Source organism: Capra hircus, chromosome 23 (assembly GCF_001704415.2).
Source record: "Capra hircus breed San Clemente chromosome 23, ASM170441v1, whole genome shotgun sequence".
In the NCBI taxonomy this organism is placed as follows: Eukaryota; Metazoa; Chordata; class Mammalia; order Artiodactyla; family Bovidae; genus Capra; species Capra hircus.
In genome coordinates, this window is record NC_030830.1 from 4126380 (window position 1) to 4144796 (window position 18417).

Sequence of the window (18417 nt, forward strand, 5' to 3'; positions counted from 1 at the left end):
TCTCATTCATTTTGTGTAAGAGCATTTAAGCAAAGGGCTGTGCACTTTTCTGCCACATCAAAGTGTCTATGGACTCATATTTCTTCTTCATTAATCTGCTGGTATTTCCAAACATTAACTGAGTCAAAGTTTATCAGGCAGATTCCCGAATTATTTCATGTAATTTGTTTCCCGCCTCTCCTCCAAAAGCTATGCCCAGAAACATTTTTTTTTTTCCTTATGTGGTACCTTCGTTTCTTTAGGAAGACATTAAAATACATCTTCAAGTCCTATATGGTATTAGAAGCATCAGTTATATGTTTGCAAATTAATTTGGAAGCTTTAAAATTGAGTAAAGATACACCCACATATTTGCATGCATGACGACATACAAGGCATTTGCATTAAAATTTTTTCCTGTATACTCACCTCAACAATGGCACCGCTAGGGAGCCTAAGGAAATGGCGGTATAGCTCTTGGAACCCACTGGGATAAACGGTGTACACAGCTACATGAGAAGTAATACCTCCTGGACCAAGTGCCGTCACAGAAATTTCATTGTGCTGTTGGAGGTCACAGCTGGAGATGCTGGACTGGACGCCATGCTTTTTCCAGATATAATCATACACTGCCACCTAGTGAGACACAGAGACCCCCCCAACCCCCCAGCCCCAGAAAAGAAGAGAGAAAAATTAATTAACTTCTGGCAAGAGCAGAACCAATTTTAAATGCATCTACAATAAATCTGAGAGTCTGTGCCATCTGCAATGCCTCTGCCTCCATTCCAGGCATATTTTTATGACATATATCTAAATAGTGAAGAAAGACAAATCCCCGGTGTGTGCTCCGTAAAGTTAATTCTACACAGATGAAGCTGTAATTGGCTCCCATATTAACCCAAAGTAGGAAGATCAAGCAGGCTGCCACAATGACAGTGTTGATTAAAAAAGAATGCTTACGAATGGTTTTATGAATGGGTGTTTGTGCTTTTCCATCCAAGAAAAATCTTTGCTCTTTTTTGTTTCTTTGTAGTAAGCTAAGTCTCTGGTATCACCAAAACAGGGGGCAAGATAAAGATATATTTTACTGAAGTGCACAGGGCAGGATTTTTGCATATTTTGTTTACATACCTCTTTAGTTTGTGACAATTCCATTGTCTAAAGACAGCATTCCTTGTGGGGCCTTCAGTAAAGTTAACTGAACTATGAATGAATTCAAAAGATATTGCTTTATTGCTTGTCCAAAACACTGGCAATGAAAGATTAGATTATACTGCTCCAGAAAATTTTTTGAGGCTGATAAACCTTCTCGTCTCCAGATTTCTTTGTCATCTTTTCCTGCAACTGCTGAGCTACAGAAAATGCTTTCTAAAATTTTCGGTTTCCTATTCACATACTCCAGTCATTTCAGAGGTAAGTAAGGAAAGTATTCAATTGATTTCTTTCTTCACTGACTCCTTCTGAGTCAGAAAGCATTTATCTGTTGTGGCAGAAAGTTCATGTCAAACACATTCCTCGAAGTTAACTCCTAAGATGATTTGCAAGTACTTTCAACACTCAAAAATATAGAAATATTAAATAATATGAAGGAAAGTTCTGGCCAATTGTTATTTAATTCAAGTCTCTGCTGCTGCTGCTGCTGCTAAGCCACTTGGGTCGTGTCCGACTCTGTGTGACCCCATAGACGGCAGCCCACCAGGCTCCCCCGTCCCTGGGATTCTCCAGGCAAGAACACTGGAGTGGGTTGCCATTTCCTTCTCCAATGCATGAAAGTGAAAAGTGAAAGGGAAGTCGCAAGTCTCTAGTTGACAATAAACTCCCAGGATTCTAGCTGGTAAGCTTTTTCTTTGAAAATGAAAAAGTAACATTAAAAGTAACAGGTAAAGAAGTGATAAATGTCTTAAAATAGCTTGAATGAAAGAAAAGATTAAAGTTGGATACAATTAGAAACCGACATTTACTGAGGATCCATCTATGTTAGTTTTTTCAGAAAATATAGACAAGTTTCAGGATCTATCAGAAGTTCACAGTAAGAGACTGGTATACATTTAACTTAAAGCCAATGTAACTGTGATGAGAGCATAGAAGGAAGCTTACTAAGGAGGTGAGGTTTGATTTGGGTCTCAAAACCTTACTGGGATTTCAGAATGTATGCAAAGGGCCATGGGTGTGTCCAGCACTGAGACGCAAAATGCGTGGTGGGCTCAAGGGCCAATCCATGGCCCAGTGGACCTGCCTGAAGGGCAGGTGTGAGAACCAGGATATAAGGCTAGAAACATCATTTGCACTGTGGAGACACAGGATACCCTGCTAAGATATTCGTAATGTAATTCATAAAGAGGAGAAGGCTGGAGGTTTTCTGAGTAGAAGACAGGCTTCACTTGACTTGTATTTTAGAGTAACAGAGCTAAAGGCAGAGTGCCAGGTAGATCAGAAAGACGATAGTTTGGAGATCATCTCACCACAAGCAGAGGAGGAGAGCCTGCATTTGGGGAGTGGCAGTTGAATTGGAGACAGAGCCAATGGTTTCTTTTTCTGAAACAGAACCGCCAGAGTTCAGTTGCCAGCTAGAGGCGAGCTTTGAGTGACAGACGTCTCAAAGGTGGCAACAAGCACGGGTACCACTAACCAGTGATGCTACTGCAATGGGACCGTGGCAAGCAGGCAGGACAGGTTTAGAGAAATGTTTTTCTAAAGAAAGCATTTAATAAACTATGTCAAAGCCATGGTAGCAACAATGGGAACGTGAATCCACTTATGTTTTTATTTTTTAATCTGTGTGATCACCTGGTGGGCATGTTTAGCAACACTGCGCATCCCCAGGTCAAATCAGGAGGTGGGTGTCTCTGCTCTTCCAGCCCCTCCCAGAGCCAGGATCCCAGCAGAAGCCTAAACCAGGAGCAGAACTGAAGCCTGCTGGCTCCAAGAGCTCCAGGCCAAGTATCACACCCATCTCTGATATCTCTTACATTTGGATGTAAGAGGACAGACTTAAGGCAAAACAGCACAAAAGAAATGAGATGGGAATAGCATGGCACATCCTGGAGAATTAGGGGGTTTCAGCTTATTCTATGAAGAACTTGGTGATACAGGAGTTAGCCAGGAGCCTTGCTGGATGGAAGTCTCTCTCTCCTGGAAATGCAGGAGGAAATACACCCATGCTGCAGCGCTGGCAGCACGGGCGTGCTACAAGACTCTGAAGATGTCTGCATAGGTCTGAAAAGGAGCAACTCTTGCTTTGGAAGCTGATTCCTTTTAGAACATAAGTGACCTTGAAACTTTGGGTAGTAAACTGCGCAGAGCAGGCTTTTAGAAATAGCTTTTAGGTCATCCCCATGCACCTGCCCCAAGCAAGCTGCACCCTACGTCAGACATGGACTGGCGATTCAATTCTTACATGACAGTATACATTGTGGGGAGGGAGGTGGGAGGGGGGTTCATGTTTGGGAACGCATGTAAGAATTAAAGATTTTAAAATTTAAAAAAAATAAAAAATTTAAAAAATAAATTAAAAAAAAAAAGAAATAGCTTTTATTGCTTTTGATATGCACATCCTTCTTCCTCCTCTCCTTCTCAACCATCTCTAGTCTGAGGAAAGAGAGGAGTGAATTGCCTGCTACGCAGAGACATCCCTAACTGATCTAGAGTCTAGGACGAGAATGGCTGGATAGACTAGAAAGGAAAGCCTTCCCTGGTGGCTCAGCAGTAAAGAATCCGCCTGCAATGCAGGAGACACCCCTTCGATCCCGGGGTTGGGAAGATCCCTTGGAGAAGTAAATGGCAACCCTCTCCAGTATGCTGGCCTGGGAAACACCACGGACGGAGGAGCCTGCTGGGCTACAGTTCCTTTTGTTCGAAAAGAGTCGGACGCAACTTAGCAACTAAACCACCACCACCCAGACTAGAAAGTAAATCAGCGTGATTGAGTGGTAGGCCTGAAGTGGACAGTTCACGCACATACACACCCTTGTTTGTCTGTTTATGTTGCAACTCTGTCAGGTTGGAACTGAGGTTCAGAAATATTAAGTAACTTGCCCAAAGACAGTTGTATGATGATACTATTTACTAAGAAATAATCCTATTCCTCTACCTCTGATTTACCCATAAGCTTTTCTCACTCTCCTCCTTGGTGTTTTTGGAGCAAGAACTCAGAGTAGCTCCCTTGCTCCTTCTCTCTCTCTTTTTTTTGGGGGGGTCCAGGAAGCACCCACATCCTCTGCCTGTTCACAGTCAAGTCTTAACAAGAGCAGCCTCTTCTGAGCATGACTTTCCTTCCAGCTCCCGCCTTATGGGGTAATGAGTTACCAAGCCCACTTGGTTGCTAATCGAGAGCTGGACCTTCCAACAGCTTTAGTGGTCATGAGGCTGACATTTTTATTTCCTTTAGTCTGGTTCCTGTGTTTGCTTAGTTTTTCCCAACTAGCTCAGGTGGGGGAAAGAGGCGTATATATCACAGTGGCCCCCTGGGGCTACAAATCATCATGTAGCTCTGATATTTGAACCCAAATTGATCTGACTCTAAAGCCAGTGTAACTGTTGATTACAGCACGTGGTAACATGTTTGACTGCAGAGACCACTGTCTTTGTGCATTAGTGTGTGGCTGAGGAATGAAACTGTGTCTGAACACGGTTCTGAATTTTTCTGAATTTTTGAGCATGCTGCATTTTTCCTCAGTGAAGTGTGCCTGTGAAAGAATCTATGGGAAGATTTGTCTATCCTTGGTCTGAGCAGGAACTTTGCAAACATCTTTCTTGACTCAAAAAGGATACAGTGTCGTTTGTCATAGAAAATCAAAATAGAGGCAGCATCCGAATTACTACAGCTATTTAGTTTTATTAATATCCACGGAAAGTTCTCAAGCTTCTTTGAATTAGAGATTCATTAGAAAAAAAATTACTGATGTTTTTCTCTTTATTTATTTATTTATTATTGGACCATACAGTTCTAATACTAAAGCAATTGTGGTCATTTCCAGAATTTCCGTCCAGCAGTCCTTAAGATAATCAAACATGTGTCCACAAGGCACGTGTATGTTGGTCTCTCAGTCATGTCCAACTTTTTGCAACCCCATGGACTGTAGCCCTCCAGGCTCCTCTGTCCATGGGATTTCCCAGGGAAGAATAGAGGAGTGGGCAGGGAAGAATAGAGGAGTGGGCAGCCATTCCCTTCTCCAGGGGGATCGTCCCAGCCCAGGGATCAAACCCATGTCTCCTGCATTGCAGGTGGATTCTTTACTGTCTGAGCTACCAGGGAGGTGGTGGCATGTGGATCAAGTTAAACCCTATTATTTGTGCTTTACGAGTACACACCTTTTGGAAAAGGAAAAGGGAGAGTGACCCATAAAACCTCACTAGAAACAGTTAAGAATCTGAACCAGATGTTCACCCTGAAGAGAATATTTTCAGTTACCTGGTGATCTAGGGAACACTCTCCCATTGGCCACCAATACATCCTACCCTCCGGGTAATTGCTTTATATTCTGACTTACAACCAAAGACAGCCTGAAGCAATTGGGGATGCTTAGCTTTGAAACCTTCTTAAAATCCTCCCTAGGGTTAAGAAAGTAGGACAAGGTAAAAAAAAATAAAAAATAAAAAAGCAGAACATGGATGTTTTATAACAAGAACTAAACTGAAAGAGAGGCAGAGCAGAGGATGGACACAGAGGTGAGGTGTGATGAAGCAACCACCGTTTGATTTTTCTTAAGCCCTTTGGCTCATTTCCAAATAATCTAAGTGGGTGGACACGATTGCCTGAAACTCTGTTCTCCTGACTTTTCACTCTATTTCTTTAAAGCTAGTTGTTGGGTAACAGGCTCTTCAGCAGACTGGCTTGATATTTGATCACCAAGCTCGACATTCACCTGTAATATTTCCTGTTTTATTTCAGGCAATCGGAATCAAGAAAGGGAAGGTTTCATTAAGGCAAATACCAGACAATCTAGACATTCTTGCCGAAAGTTAAGTGAGAGATAAAAAGAAGGAAGTAGGATCTGATTATTCTGTAAAGTGCATTTCATATAGATGCCTTTGTTTTTCATTTTCTGGTGACTAATGGCTAAACTAGTTGGCAAACTAAGTAATATCCACGGAAAATTGGAGTTCGCTTAGTATTTCTGCAAAAGGATAGGCCAATAGATACTGACTCTGCCCTACAGAAGTTGAAGTTAGCTCCACAAGTGAACTCTCCTGTCACCTAAAATCTCTTTCATTAAACCAATCAAATCTGTTCCTTTATTGCCACAAAAGCCCAGGGTGAGTTAACAAATCTTTTGAGACAGGTGAGTCAAGAGACCATGTATAGGGCATTTCTGAGGAGTTAAAACTGGCCTGGATCTGGAGGCATAAAAGCACAGAAAAACCCACCAAATGCCAGGGCTGCAAACAGTAATCCTTAAATGAGATTCATCGTTCAGCAGAAAAACAAGTCGAGGGCGGTAATTCAATGGTAGACGAAACAGGTCAGAACAGGTTCAAATGCTGCATATTTCACAACAGAGCTTAATTAAAACAGGACTATGAGGCTCTTAATTGCATTATAATAGTTCAGCATGAAATTAGGTCTCATGTGAATGTCCTTATAGTGGATTTGTTTATGTTATTATAATTACACAGTGGTACATAGATTTACTGCATAGATACATGTTTTTTTTCAACAGCTCTTGGGTGGATTTCTTTCCTTTCCCCACTCGAATTTGCACTTTATTTCCAAGTGTGGAAAGTTTGCAAGAGAGAGCCCGGGTCAGGAAATTAGGCCATACCAGGTGACCCAGTTGGTCTCCTGTGTATTTGAAGCTTAGAATCCAAATACATTGTGCCTTGATGACAGTGATCTTATTCACCGATTCTTTAGGAGAGAACATGTTGTTAAAAAAGTGGGTCTTGGCAAAATGAACATCTTACCCATAAATGCTGTGTTTTGTTCTAGAAAACAATGCCTTCCTTTTGAATTAATGAGTGCAAATATATGACAAAGACTGTGTCTGTAGTTCTAAAATATCACATGGTGGGGTTTAGTCACTCAGTCATGTCTGACTCTTTGAGACCCTGTGGACTGTAGCCCTCCAGGCTCCTCTGTCCATGGGATTCCCCAGGCAAGACTGCTAGAGTGGGTTGCCATTTCCTTCTCCAAAATATCACATACTCCAGTGTTAATTCTTCCCTGGTGGCTCAGATGGTGAAGGATCTGCCTGCAATGCGGGAGACCTAGCCTCAATCCCTGGGTCAGAAAGATCTCCTGGAAAAGGGACTGGCAACCCAGTCCGATATTCCTGCCTAGAAAATTCCATGGACAGAGAAGCCTGGTGGGACACAGTCCATGGGGTCGCAAAGAGTCGGACATGACTGAGCGACTAACAGTGTAAATTAAAAAGTCAACATTTCAAAGATTTGCATGTAATGGTAACTCCTCTTCCGAAGACAGAAAAGACACAGCAACAGTTGGCTTTCCAAATGATAAAAGTGATGCCTCTTCCATGACGGGCCCAGAGTTTAGACAAAGACATAGCCAGTCCACATAAGAATCTAACCTATGACCTTGACTTAACTATGGAATGAAAACCTGGGATAACTTCAGAAGCTTTGGAAGCATGTACACCTTTGATGGTGCTTTCCATTTTTCTCCAGATACTCTTATTTCCTTGCAGCCTATGAATATCAGCAGTTCTACACATTGCTTCATTTTGTGTGTTGCTTTGAAACAGAAGACAAAAAGAATGAATAGAAGATGGCTGCCACTAAGTGGCTTCAGTTGTGCCCAACTCTTTGCCACCCCATGGACTGTAGCCCACCAGGCTCCTCAGTCCATGCGATTCTCCAGGCAAGAAGTGGAGTGGGCTGCGTTTCCTCTTCCAAGGGATTTCCAACCCAGAGATCAAACACGGGTCTCTTGCACTGCAGGTGGATTCTTTACCCCTGAGCTACCAAGGAAGCCCAATAGAAGATTACCAACAGATAAATTGGGTAAGCAAAATGATCATGCCTTGATGTTTCTTTCTTTAGCATAACCATTAGGAGTATAGAACAAGTGCTTAAGTAAATTTGAACCAATTTCGAGAAAGGTAATAAACTATGTTACATTGCCAAAAACCCAGACTTCCGAACAAAATTACCTGTGCTTAATTTAGCTAGAAATAAGGCAATGTGGGGAAGCCTCATGTAGAGCCGTATGCAGTTGTACACACATTGGAGAGTGAGTTCTGTTATCTGGGCATAGTTAATTTTGGTAAGCCCTCAAACATTACATCTTGCCTCTGTTATCAGAAATATGTATTTCTCACACTACAGTCACACAATTTTTACAAAACATGCTTGGGAAACCACAAAGAACTTGACTTCTGGTTAAAACATTTTGCAAAGCTCCTGGGAATAGAAACAAAGGCAAGTAAAAGATGCAGGTCATTTTAAGTAAGTAGGAAGTCACAGGTCTTTAGCAACAGCCTCAAGGTTTTCCCTTGTATGCAAATGTTAATAATATTACCAGTGCAACTATCTATGAACAAACGGCAGATGGGTTTCAGAGTAAATGTAAGCATAGAGCACCCTGTCTCTGCCACTCCCTGCCTTGCCTCTGAGCGCTGGCTACCAAAATGAAGAGTGGACCACGAGGGTGAAAGCCACTCCACAGCACATCTAAGATTAGGACTAGAGAGTAAATCAAAGGATGACAGAAGGAGAAAGGTAAGGAAAAGGACAAGACTTCTCTGCTCTAATAAATCCTACAGGTGATGAATTCATTGTTTATATGTAAAATAGTCATAATGATTTGGCCAGCAGTATCTTCTGCCTGTCTATTCTACTTTCTATAGATGCAAGAAAAAAAAAAAACTTAATTTTAAAGTTATTGTAACATATAAATCAAGGCCAGAGAATTGCACAATATACCCAAATCTTAGCATTTTAAAAAGACTCTTCTTTTCTTCTCCTGAATTCCAGAAAGAGAAAAGAAAAACAGCATGAATTTGGAGGTTACTTATCTATTTGCTCTAATATTTTAGTCCCCCGTCTGACAGAACCAAAGAAAAACAATTGGACCCACTTAGATCAGACAACCAGTTTTAGTCCAGTTATCAAAATGAAAGAAATCTGACTACATATTTTTTTTCCTTTACAGGTAGTGAGCTTGCAATGTGATGCATAGATCTGGCTAAAGTTTACTTAAATCCATTAAAGACAGTAAGCTGTTAAATCACTAGTAAAATGAACGTCAAGTGTCCTACCAATATAAAGACCACTTGCCCTTTAAAAAAAAAAAAATTACCCACACCTCTGCTTCAATGTGGCGCTAATGGTAAAGAACCTGCCAGCCAGTGCAGTAGCTAGAAGAGACATGGGTTTGATCGCTGGGTTGGGAAGATTCCCTAGAGGAAGGCGCAGCAACCCATTCCACTATTCTTGCCTGGAGAATCCCACAGAGAGAGGAGCCTGGCGGCTACAGGTCCATGGGGTGGCACAGAGCCGGACTCTACTGCAGCAACTGAGCACTCACGCACTGCTTCAATGCAAAGGGCACTGGAGCAGAGGACTTTCCTTGCTGTCAGGGAACTATTCATCGCACCATGCTGCTGACTAATACTTAGTTCTTATCTCATCCTTGACTTTAATTTTCTCCAATGATAGAAAAATACCGAAGTGTAATACAAACAGAAGATGGGGGAAAGGATATTTTTTGTGTGTATGTTTGTGTGTTTTCCTTTATTTTCAGGATGAATTACTCCCAAACTTAGCTGCCCAACTATTTTTGTGTCAACTAATATGAACCTGGGCTTCCTAGGTGACGCTAGTGGTAAAGAATCTGTCTGCCAATGCAGGAGACATAAGAGACACAGGTGTGATCCCTGGGTTGAGAAGATCCCTGGAGAAAGGCATGGCAACCCACTTGATTAGTCTTGCCTCGAGAATCCCATGGACAGAGGAGCCTGGCGGACTACAGTCCACGGGGTCGTAAAGAGTCAGATATGACTGAAGCAATTTAGCACACAAAATGAACAATACTGTATGAATTATAATGTCTTTACATGCTAACCAAATTCTCCCAAAAACTAAGTTGTGTAAATTGGCTTAAAAATCTATTAATAGAAGAGAGAGTTGGTGGCAGCAAGAGGGAACTTACAAACGTGGAACATGGCCTTGCGTGAGCTTCCACAATGGCGCTTGAGTGTGTCTTCCCAGCCACCCATGGGGCTCATCCTTTCCTTTAAAATGTTACTCAAATGTCACCTTATGCATGGGGTCTTTCCTGGCCCCTCTAATATGTAATAGCACCTCCACCCTTAGCCACAAGGGATGCTTTATTTTCATGGTAACGTTACTGTAAGTCTTACTTCTAACCCTATACACTGCATATCTCCTTGTTTGTGCCTGTCTTTCTGAACATAAATAAAAACTTCATAAGGAAAGGGCTAGGGTCTAACTCATAAGAGGCACTAAACAGATATTTACTGAAAGAATAAATGATAACGTGATATGAAAGGATTCAACAGTGCAGGCAGTCTGCTTTTGTTTTGTTTGGTCATGCTTTGTCATGCTTATCTCTGAAGCTACGGAAACTGATTCACTTTTTTCCAACGACAAAACTGATGTGTGAGACATCTGCCCTTTTATGTCAGTCTTACAGCAACACTAAAGCCCTTCCTTCAGAGGTATCAGTGAGGTGAGCTCTCAACCAAATTTCCGCCATGCAAGTCTGAACTCCCTGTTTCTTAATTTAGTGAAGTTTGTTCAGCTGCTATCTTATCACAACACCCCACCTACTCCACCCACAAGCCAAGGATGAGCCATGTCATAACTCTCCTGGAATAATACCCCTTTGCACGCACATAAAACCTTTACTCTAGGAGTTACAATGCATTATACAAGAATTAATTACCTCATCAAACAACCCTATAAGTAAAAAAAGTATTGTTTTGATTTTATAGATGATAAATGTGGAATAAAGGAAATAAAAATCACATTCCTACCTTTTATAAGAGCACTGAAGAGACAAGAAAAGATGAACTAAGTCCAAGGTTTTCCTCAGGCAAAGAGTTGGTAGAATTTTTGATGGTTTACTAACAAAAAAGAGTGTATTTAATTTAATGCCCCCCTCTTACAGGAACAGGGGTTATTTCCTGGTTATTTTTCACAACTATAAAAAAAATCAGCATGTGTCATTTGTGCCTTAATACTAGGGTTTGTTGTTGTTGTTGTTGTTGTTATTCAAAACCTTTTTGAATCACTCATTCAAACCAGGTGCTACAACATAGACAGGATAAAATACATTTTCTTGGCCTCTATGAAACAGAATTTAGTAAGAAAAGTGAGAGAAAGTACAATTAACTATAATTTAAAACTAGTAATATTTAAATGCCCTGTGTGTATGGGTGCTAAGTCACTTCAGGCGTGTCCAACTCTTTGTGACGCTATGAACTGTAACCTACCAGGCTCCTCGGTCCATGGGATTCTCCAGGCAAGAATACTGGAGTAGGCTGCCATGCCCTTCCTCAGGAGATCTTCAAACCCAGGAAGCAAACCTTTGTCTCAGGCATCTCTTGCACCAGCAGGCAGATTCTTTACCACTAGCACCATCAGGGAAGCCCTTAAATGCCCTGCTGCTGCTGCTGCTGAGTCGCTTCAGTCGTGTCCGACTCTGTGCGACCCCATAGATGGCAGCTCACCAGGCTCCCCCGTCCCTGGGATTCTCCAAGCAAGAACACTAAAGTGGGTTGCCATTTCCTTCTCCAATGCATAAAAGTGAAAGTGAAGTCCTCGGTAGTGTCCGACTCTTCGCGACCCCATGGGCTGCAGCCTACCAGGCTCCTCAACCCATGGGATTTTCCAGGCAAGAGTACTGGAGTGGGTTGCCATTTGCCTTCTCCATTAAATGCCCTAGGAGAAGTAAAAATCCTAAAGGGTTTGAGAAGGGATAAGTCAAGACAGAGAATGAATGATGAGAATAGGTGGATCTTGTGGGACACCTTCTCTGTGTTGAGACTTAGAAGGGAGAGAAAAAGTCCACACAAGTGAAGGTAGATATTTTTTATTTGAAAAATAAAAGGATGGAAGAATTTGGTGTTCACCTTTTAGGTGGATTCTAGTTTGTTGACTTTCAGTGAGCCTAGGTTTTCAGAGTGTTCATTTCAGTTTATCCATTTCATTGTCACTTTTGAACAAGGGGCTTCCCTTGTAGCTCAGTCAGTAGGGAATCTGCCTGCAGGGGAGGAGACCTGGGTTCGATCCCTAGGTTGGGAAGATCCCCTGAAGATGGAAATGGCAACCCACTCCAGTATCCTTACCTGGAAAATCTCATGGACAGAGGAGCCTGGTGGGCTGCGGTTCATGGGGTCGCAAAGAGTCGGGCAAAACTGAGTGACTAACACTTACTTTGAACATTAGATCTTACCTTTTCATTGAATGTGGTTTTCTCTTTGAGCTAGAAATTTCCAGAGCAGAATAAAGAAAGAAGAAAAATAGCATATAGAAAATTAATCACAGAGGTAACTATTTGGGGAAAGATTAATTAAGAATAAGAATTATAAATAATACTTATTTAGGACTCATTATATAAAAGGCTCCGTCTGAAACACATTCATTCATTAGTTCATTCATTCAACCATCTACTCAGAACCTATTGACTGAAATCCTACTTTGCACCAGAGAATTACAGAAAATGGAATTGAATCAAAGTGACGAAACACGTGCTCTTTGTAAGCTGCCTTTTTAGTGGAGGAAAACAAATAACTAAATGTACCAAAAGTGCTGTGGAGAAAAAGGGAACAGAGCAAGGCATCAGTTGGCAGTGGGTGGAGTCAGGAGGATAGAGGGCTCTTTCACTGCTAATTTGATTTAGAATTTTAATTTTGTTCATGGAAAGCCTTTCAGAGTAGGAGATACTTGAATAAATGTCTGAATAATGTGAGGGTACAAATCAAGTGCATAAGTGGGAGAATAGCCCAGTTAGACAGAGAAGGCAATGACACCCCACTCCAGTACTCTTGCCTGGAAAACCCCATGGATGGAGGAACCTGGTGGCTGCAGTCCATGAGGTCGCTAAGAGTCAGACATGACTGAACGACTTCACTTTCCCTTTTCACTTTCATGCATTGGAGAAGGAACTGGTAACCCACTCCAGTGTTCTTGCCTGGAAAATCCCAGGGACAGGGGAGCCTGGTGGGCTGCCATCTATGGGGTCGCACAGAGTCGGACACAACTGAAGTGATTTAGCAAAAGCAGCAGCAGCCCAGTTAGAAGAGGGAACAGCAAGTACCATGACTTTGAGGGGCCTCCACTTGTCTTAGGTTCAAGGAAAAGCAAAGAGGCCAAAGAATTGAAACAATGCAAGCAAGGGGAGAAATCGGAGAGAAAAACAGAGCAGAGAGAGTTGGGGGAGGAGCTGAGCACGGAGGGATGTGTAGACCATCAAGGAGTATGGTTTTCTCTCTGAATGAATTGTGAAACCACTGGAGATTTTTGAACAGAGGTATAACATATGAGACATTATTGGGACTTCCCTGGTGCTCCAGTGGCTAAGACTCAGCACTCCAAATGCAGAGGATCTGAGTTCAATCCTTGGTGAAGAAACTAGATCCCACATGCCACAACTAAGACCCAGCCTGGCCAAATAAATGCACTAAAAAAAAAAAAAAGAATGAAAAGATAATATTAAAGGAGTCACTCAGGCTGATGTTGAGGGGCAAACTGGGGATGGATAAAGCTATGGCTTGAATTCTGTCTCCCTGAAAGAGCAGGGGCATTACTTTCCCAACAAAGGTCCATCTAGTCAAGGCTATGGTTTTTCCAGTGGTCATGTATGGGTGTGAGAGTTGGACTATAAGGAAAGCTGAGCACCAAAGAATTGATGCTTTTGAACTGTGGTGTTGGAGAAGACTCTTGAGAGTCCCTTGGGCTGCCAGGAAATCCAACCAGTCCATCCTAAAGGAGATCAGTTCTGGGTGCTCATTGGAAGGACTGATGTTGAAGCCGAAGCTCCAATACTTTGGCCACCTGATGTGAAGAGCTGACTCATTTGAAAAGACCCTGATGCTGGGAAAGATTGAGGGCAGGAGGAGAAAGGGACGACAGAGGATGAGATGGTTGGATGGCATCACTGACTCAAAGGACTTGGGTTTCGGTGGACTCTGGGAGTTGGTGTTGGACAGGGAGGCCTGGCGTGCTGCAGTTCATGGGGTCGCAGAAAGTCGGACATGACTGAGTGACTGAACTGAACTGAACTGAAAGTTATTGAAGATTTCATTCCCAGTTCCTATGAATGTATCTTTATTTGGGAATAGAGTCTTTGCAGATGAGTCAGTTGGGTGACCCTAAGCCAGCAGGACTGTGTCTGTATAAAAAGGAGAAATTTGGACACAGAGACAGGCGTCCACACACAGAGAATGCTATGTGAACACAAAGGGAGAGACTGGGGTAATGCATCTGTAAGGAGGAATCCAGAGATTGCCGGCAGACCGCCAGAAGCTAAGAGGGCATCGTGGAACAGACTTTTCCCTTACAGCCCGCAGAAGGAGGTCTATACTCCTGCCAACACTTTGACCTTGACCATCCAGAATTTTTAGATGATAAGTTTCTGCTTTACAAACCACACAGTTAGTGGCACTTTTAACAACAATCCTTAACACAAGCAATGACTCACTTTACAAGAAGTCTTGCTTTCAATCCTCATTACAAATCTGGGCAGTTATTACTGCCCCAAGTTTCAGACAAAGAAAGTGAAGCATAGAGAGAGCAGGCGATTTATCTAGGATGAGACTGTAAACAATAGCGCCAACATATGGCCACAAGACTGTCTAACCTCAGAATGCAGACTTTTAAACTGTCTCTACTGCCTTTCTGAGAGACAGTTTAGAACTGTGAAGTGGGCAGAAAACACTGCCAAACTGTCCATTTCAATGAAAGTAGAAAATTATGTTCACTTTAAATCCTACATGTATATTAAACAACTTTGTGATTTTTATTACTGAGGCTGGGATATAGAAAGCCAGTGTTCAGACAGGATGTGGATGTAGAGAGACGTCCGCTGTCTCTTTGTTCTCTTTTTACAAAGAATAACACCCTGAGAGGTGGGAGGAGTCTCGTACACCTTCCCCCGTCGCTAATGAACTCTGGGTCTCGGTTTCCTCATCCATAAAATGAGGAAATCAGGTTAAATAATTACTAAGGCATCTTTCAGGTCATATATTTTGTCATACAAGTGGTTTTTCTTATTTAAAAAAAATGCCTTTGAAGATAAAAATGTATTTACTGAGAGTCACCAATATTAAGAAATAGAGCATTTCTCTGTGTGTTAGTCACTCAATCATGTCTGACTCTTTGCGACCCCATAGACTGTAGCCTGCCAGGCTCCTCTGTCCATGGGATTCTCCAGGCAAGAATACTGGAGTGGGTTGCCATTCCCTTCTCCGGGGGATCTTCCCGACCCAGGAATTGAACCGGGGTCTCCTGCATTGCAGGTGGATTCTTTACCCTCTGACTCACTGGGGAAGCCCCAGAGCATTTCTCCCAAAGTGTTTCATGTCCCACATTCTGGTCAATACTGACCACAAATTGCTGTCACCTCGGCAGTCTCCTGCTTGAAACAGTTCAGAACTTCCAGAACTTCTTTAATGCACATGATTTGTGTTAAAATCTTTTTTTAAAAAAAAAAGCAAATAAGAAAATATCAAACAAATGCTTGTCTCTAGTTCTTTTTTTAGGCCAAGATCAAATCTCAAACACTGATAAAATGTAAATGTTGGATTGACTACACACACTGAGATCCCCAAATCTGTAAACAGAGATAGTATTATTTTAACATTTATTTTAATATTAATATCAACAAGCAACTGTTTTTGCCAATGTTTTTGGCTTATTATCCTTTCTTAACTCTGGAAAGCAGTCTTCTTCAGTAGTCATGAAAACAAGATTCTAGATCCGGATTCTTATCATTTGGGCAAAATTCTTCATTTTTCATTTTCCTAAATAGTAATATGAAGTTACTGAACTCTGAGATTTCTAAGAGAATTTCAACCTCTGAAATACAATAAAATACAGTAATGAAAATGAACTAAGTTGGAAATACATAAGAAATCCAAGATTGAGGGATATAACAGTATGTAAGTCAGTACTTCCAGTCTTTTGGGTTCTTTGAGGTCAACAAACCATGATACACAATTATTAACAGAACTTTCTCTTTTCAACTTTGTTCTAATGTGAAAGAGCACGATGTCAAAATACATAACTGTGACACATTGATGTGTCCGTCTTAGAAGCCAGGAAATCAAGACTTCCGTGACGTGATTATGATGGCCAAGCACTTCTCACTTAGAGTCTAAAGGAAAGAAATATTTCCAGAAGCTGCGTGAAAAGATTTTTTTTATTAGCACAAAACTCATCTGTTGTTAAATTCTACTAGATGTTCACTTAAAGACAGAATCCACATCTCTCTGTATACAGAGAGAATGAACCAGCTGGATTTGTGAATTTTCATTTCCAGTGACTTATGATATGGAGCACTGTCTAGTTTCTCTAACTCATTCAGTTACTTAAAATGAGCGTGCGTGTGTGCTCAGGCCCTCAGTGGTGGCCGACTCTTTACTACCCCATGGACTGCAGGCCACCAGGCTCCTCTGTCCATGGTAAGAATACTGGAGTAGGTTGATACTTCCTCCTCGAGGGGATCTTCTCAACCCAGGAAGCAACCCTGCAATTCTTATATTGGAAGGTGGATTCTTTACCACTGAGCCACCTGGGAAGCCCAACTTGGCATGAGTGAGTAACAAAGAGATAAGTGGTTAGATAAAAGTGGGAGGTCACTGTGTTAGCTAATTTAGCTAACATTGAGCTAATTTAGCTCAATGGGAGGGAATTTACCAATTTTTTAAAGTATTTATGTTGAAAATGTCCAATTTAAGTTTCCTAGTGATTTTGCAGTACACTACCATGAACTCAGACAGGAATTTACTTGTGGAAGAGCTAGACATTAGAGAGGATTACGCCAGAAATTGGCTCAAGATTTACAAACTGGAGAAGAGCAATCGGGGAATCATTCACTCCCAGGGGATACTTTAAGAGAATAACTGGGAAAGCTGTGTGCAGAGCGCCTGAAGCATGGAGCCTGTCTCGGTCACAGTTCTAGGCATGGCTGTGTTGGGTTCTTCAAATGGGGAGCTGTTCTGATCTTCTGAATCTTTAACATTGAGATGCTTTTATTCTGCGATCACCTAGTGAACACACAGAGTTTAATGAATACAGTACTCAATAGCTAAATAGATTAATGAGTATCTATACATAGGAGTCTATGTATAAGAAAACCAGAAAAAAATACTAGATTCAGATCATAAGGTAAGTTTATACCTACATTTATTTTTGGCAACCATTATTGGGTTGTTATCGGAATTCATGGACTTCCTTGGTAGAACTAGTGCTTAAAAAAAAAAAAAAACCTACCTGCCAATGCAGGAGACATAAGAGATGCAAGTTCCATCCCTTAGTCAGGGAAGATGCCCTGGAGGAGGGCATGGCAACCCACTCCAGTATTCCTGCCTGGAGAATCCCGTGGACAGATGAGCCTGGCGGGCTACAGTCCATAGGGTCACAAAAGAGTCAGACATGACTAAGCAGCCTAGCACACATCACAAGCATTCATAGAGACAATGTGTTCCTTTGTGTTTTCTACTCATAAAGAAATCACTTTTTGGAAGAGATTAGGATATGTGACAAGGATGAGGCAGAAGGAGTAGGTGAAGGAGAAATACATGGAATAAGCTGGGGAAAGTTGTAAGAACTTATGATTAGAGGCATCACTTAATGTAATTATTATCATGAGTACTGACCAAGAGATAGCAATAAGAACAAGGAAAGGGTGAAGTTTTTCTAAGGAAGATAAACCCAATTACTTATAAGGTGGAAACTCTAAATACAACCAAAGGATATGTCTTCAGACACGATAGATCAGATGGGAAATATATCCCAGGAAGAGATTAAAAATGACTTAGATTATTGAAAAGCAAGTACTGTGGGCTGAAAATCATAAGTGTATTTTTCAACAAGGGAAAAAAACAGGGTAAAGAAGGTGGAAGTTCACATTTTGGAATTAACTGGGTATCAACAAAGATTTCTCATGGGGTAGAAAAGAGAAAGACAGAGGCAGAGAGCAGACAAGTTAGAGAAAAAATAAGCATTTAGAGAGGAGATCTAAGAGCTCCGAGAAGGCTGTCATAAAATACACGTTGCATAATACATGATGGATCAGCTCTATTATTTAACTTTCCAAAAGATGTAACAATATAGAGATATGCTAACCATCAGAGTCAGCATTAATTTACAGTGGGAGAAATAATTAGAATCTCACTTTTTCTGAAGAATAGAGTGAAAATGTAAACAATGCTCCCCTCCAGGCAAGTGCTTTATCATCTTGACAGGTGCATTTGAATTTCCATGGGTGGGGGATATAATAGGTTATTTATG

The 18417-nt window shown here is 41.5% G+C and overlaps 1 protein-coding gene across 1 annotated transcript in view; it reads right to left on the minus strand.

Moving 5' to 3' along the window:
* The window catches only part of LOC102189642, a 247782-nt gene that overhangs the window by 8430 nt on the left and 220935 nt on the right, over positions 1 to 18417 (minus strand). The window contains 1 exon segment of the mRNA XM_018038501.1: positions 409 to 615. Coding sequence (XP_017893990.1) covers positions 409 to 615 — 207 coding nt within the window.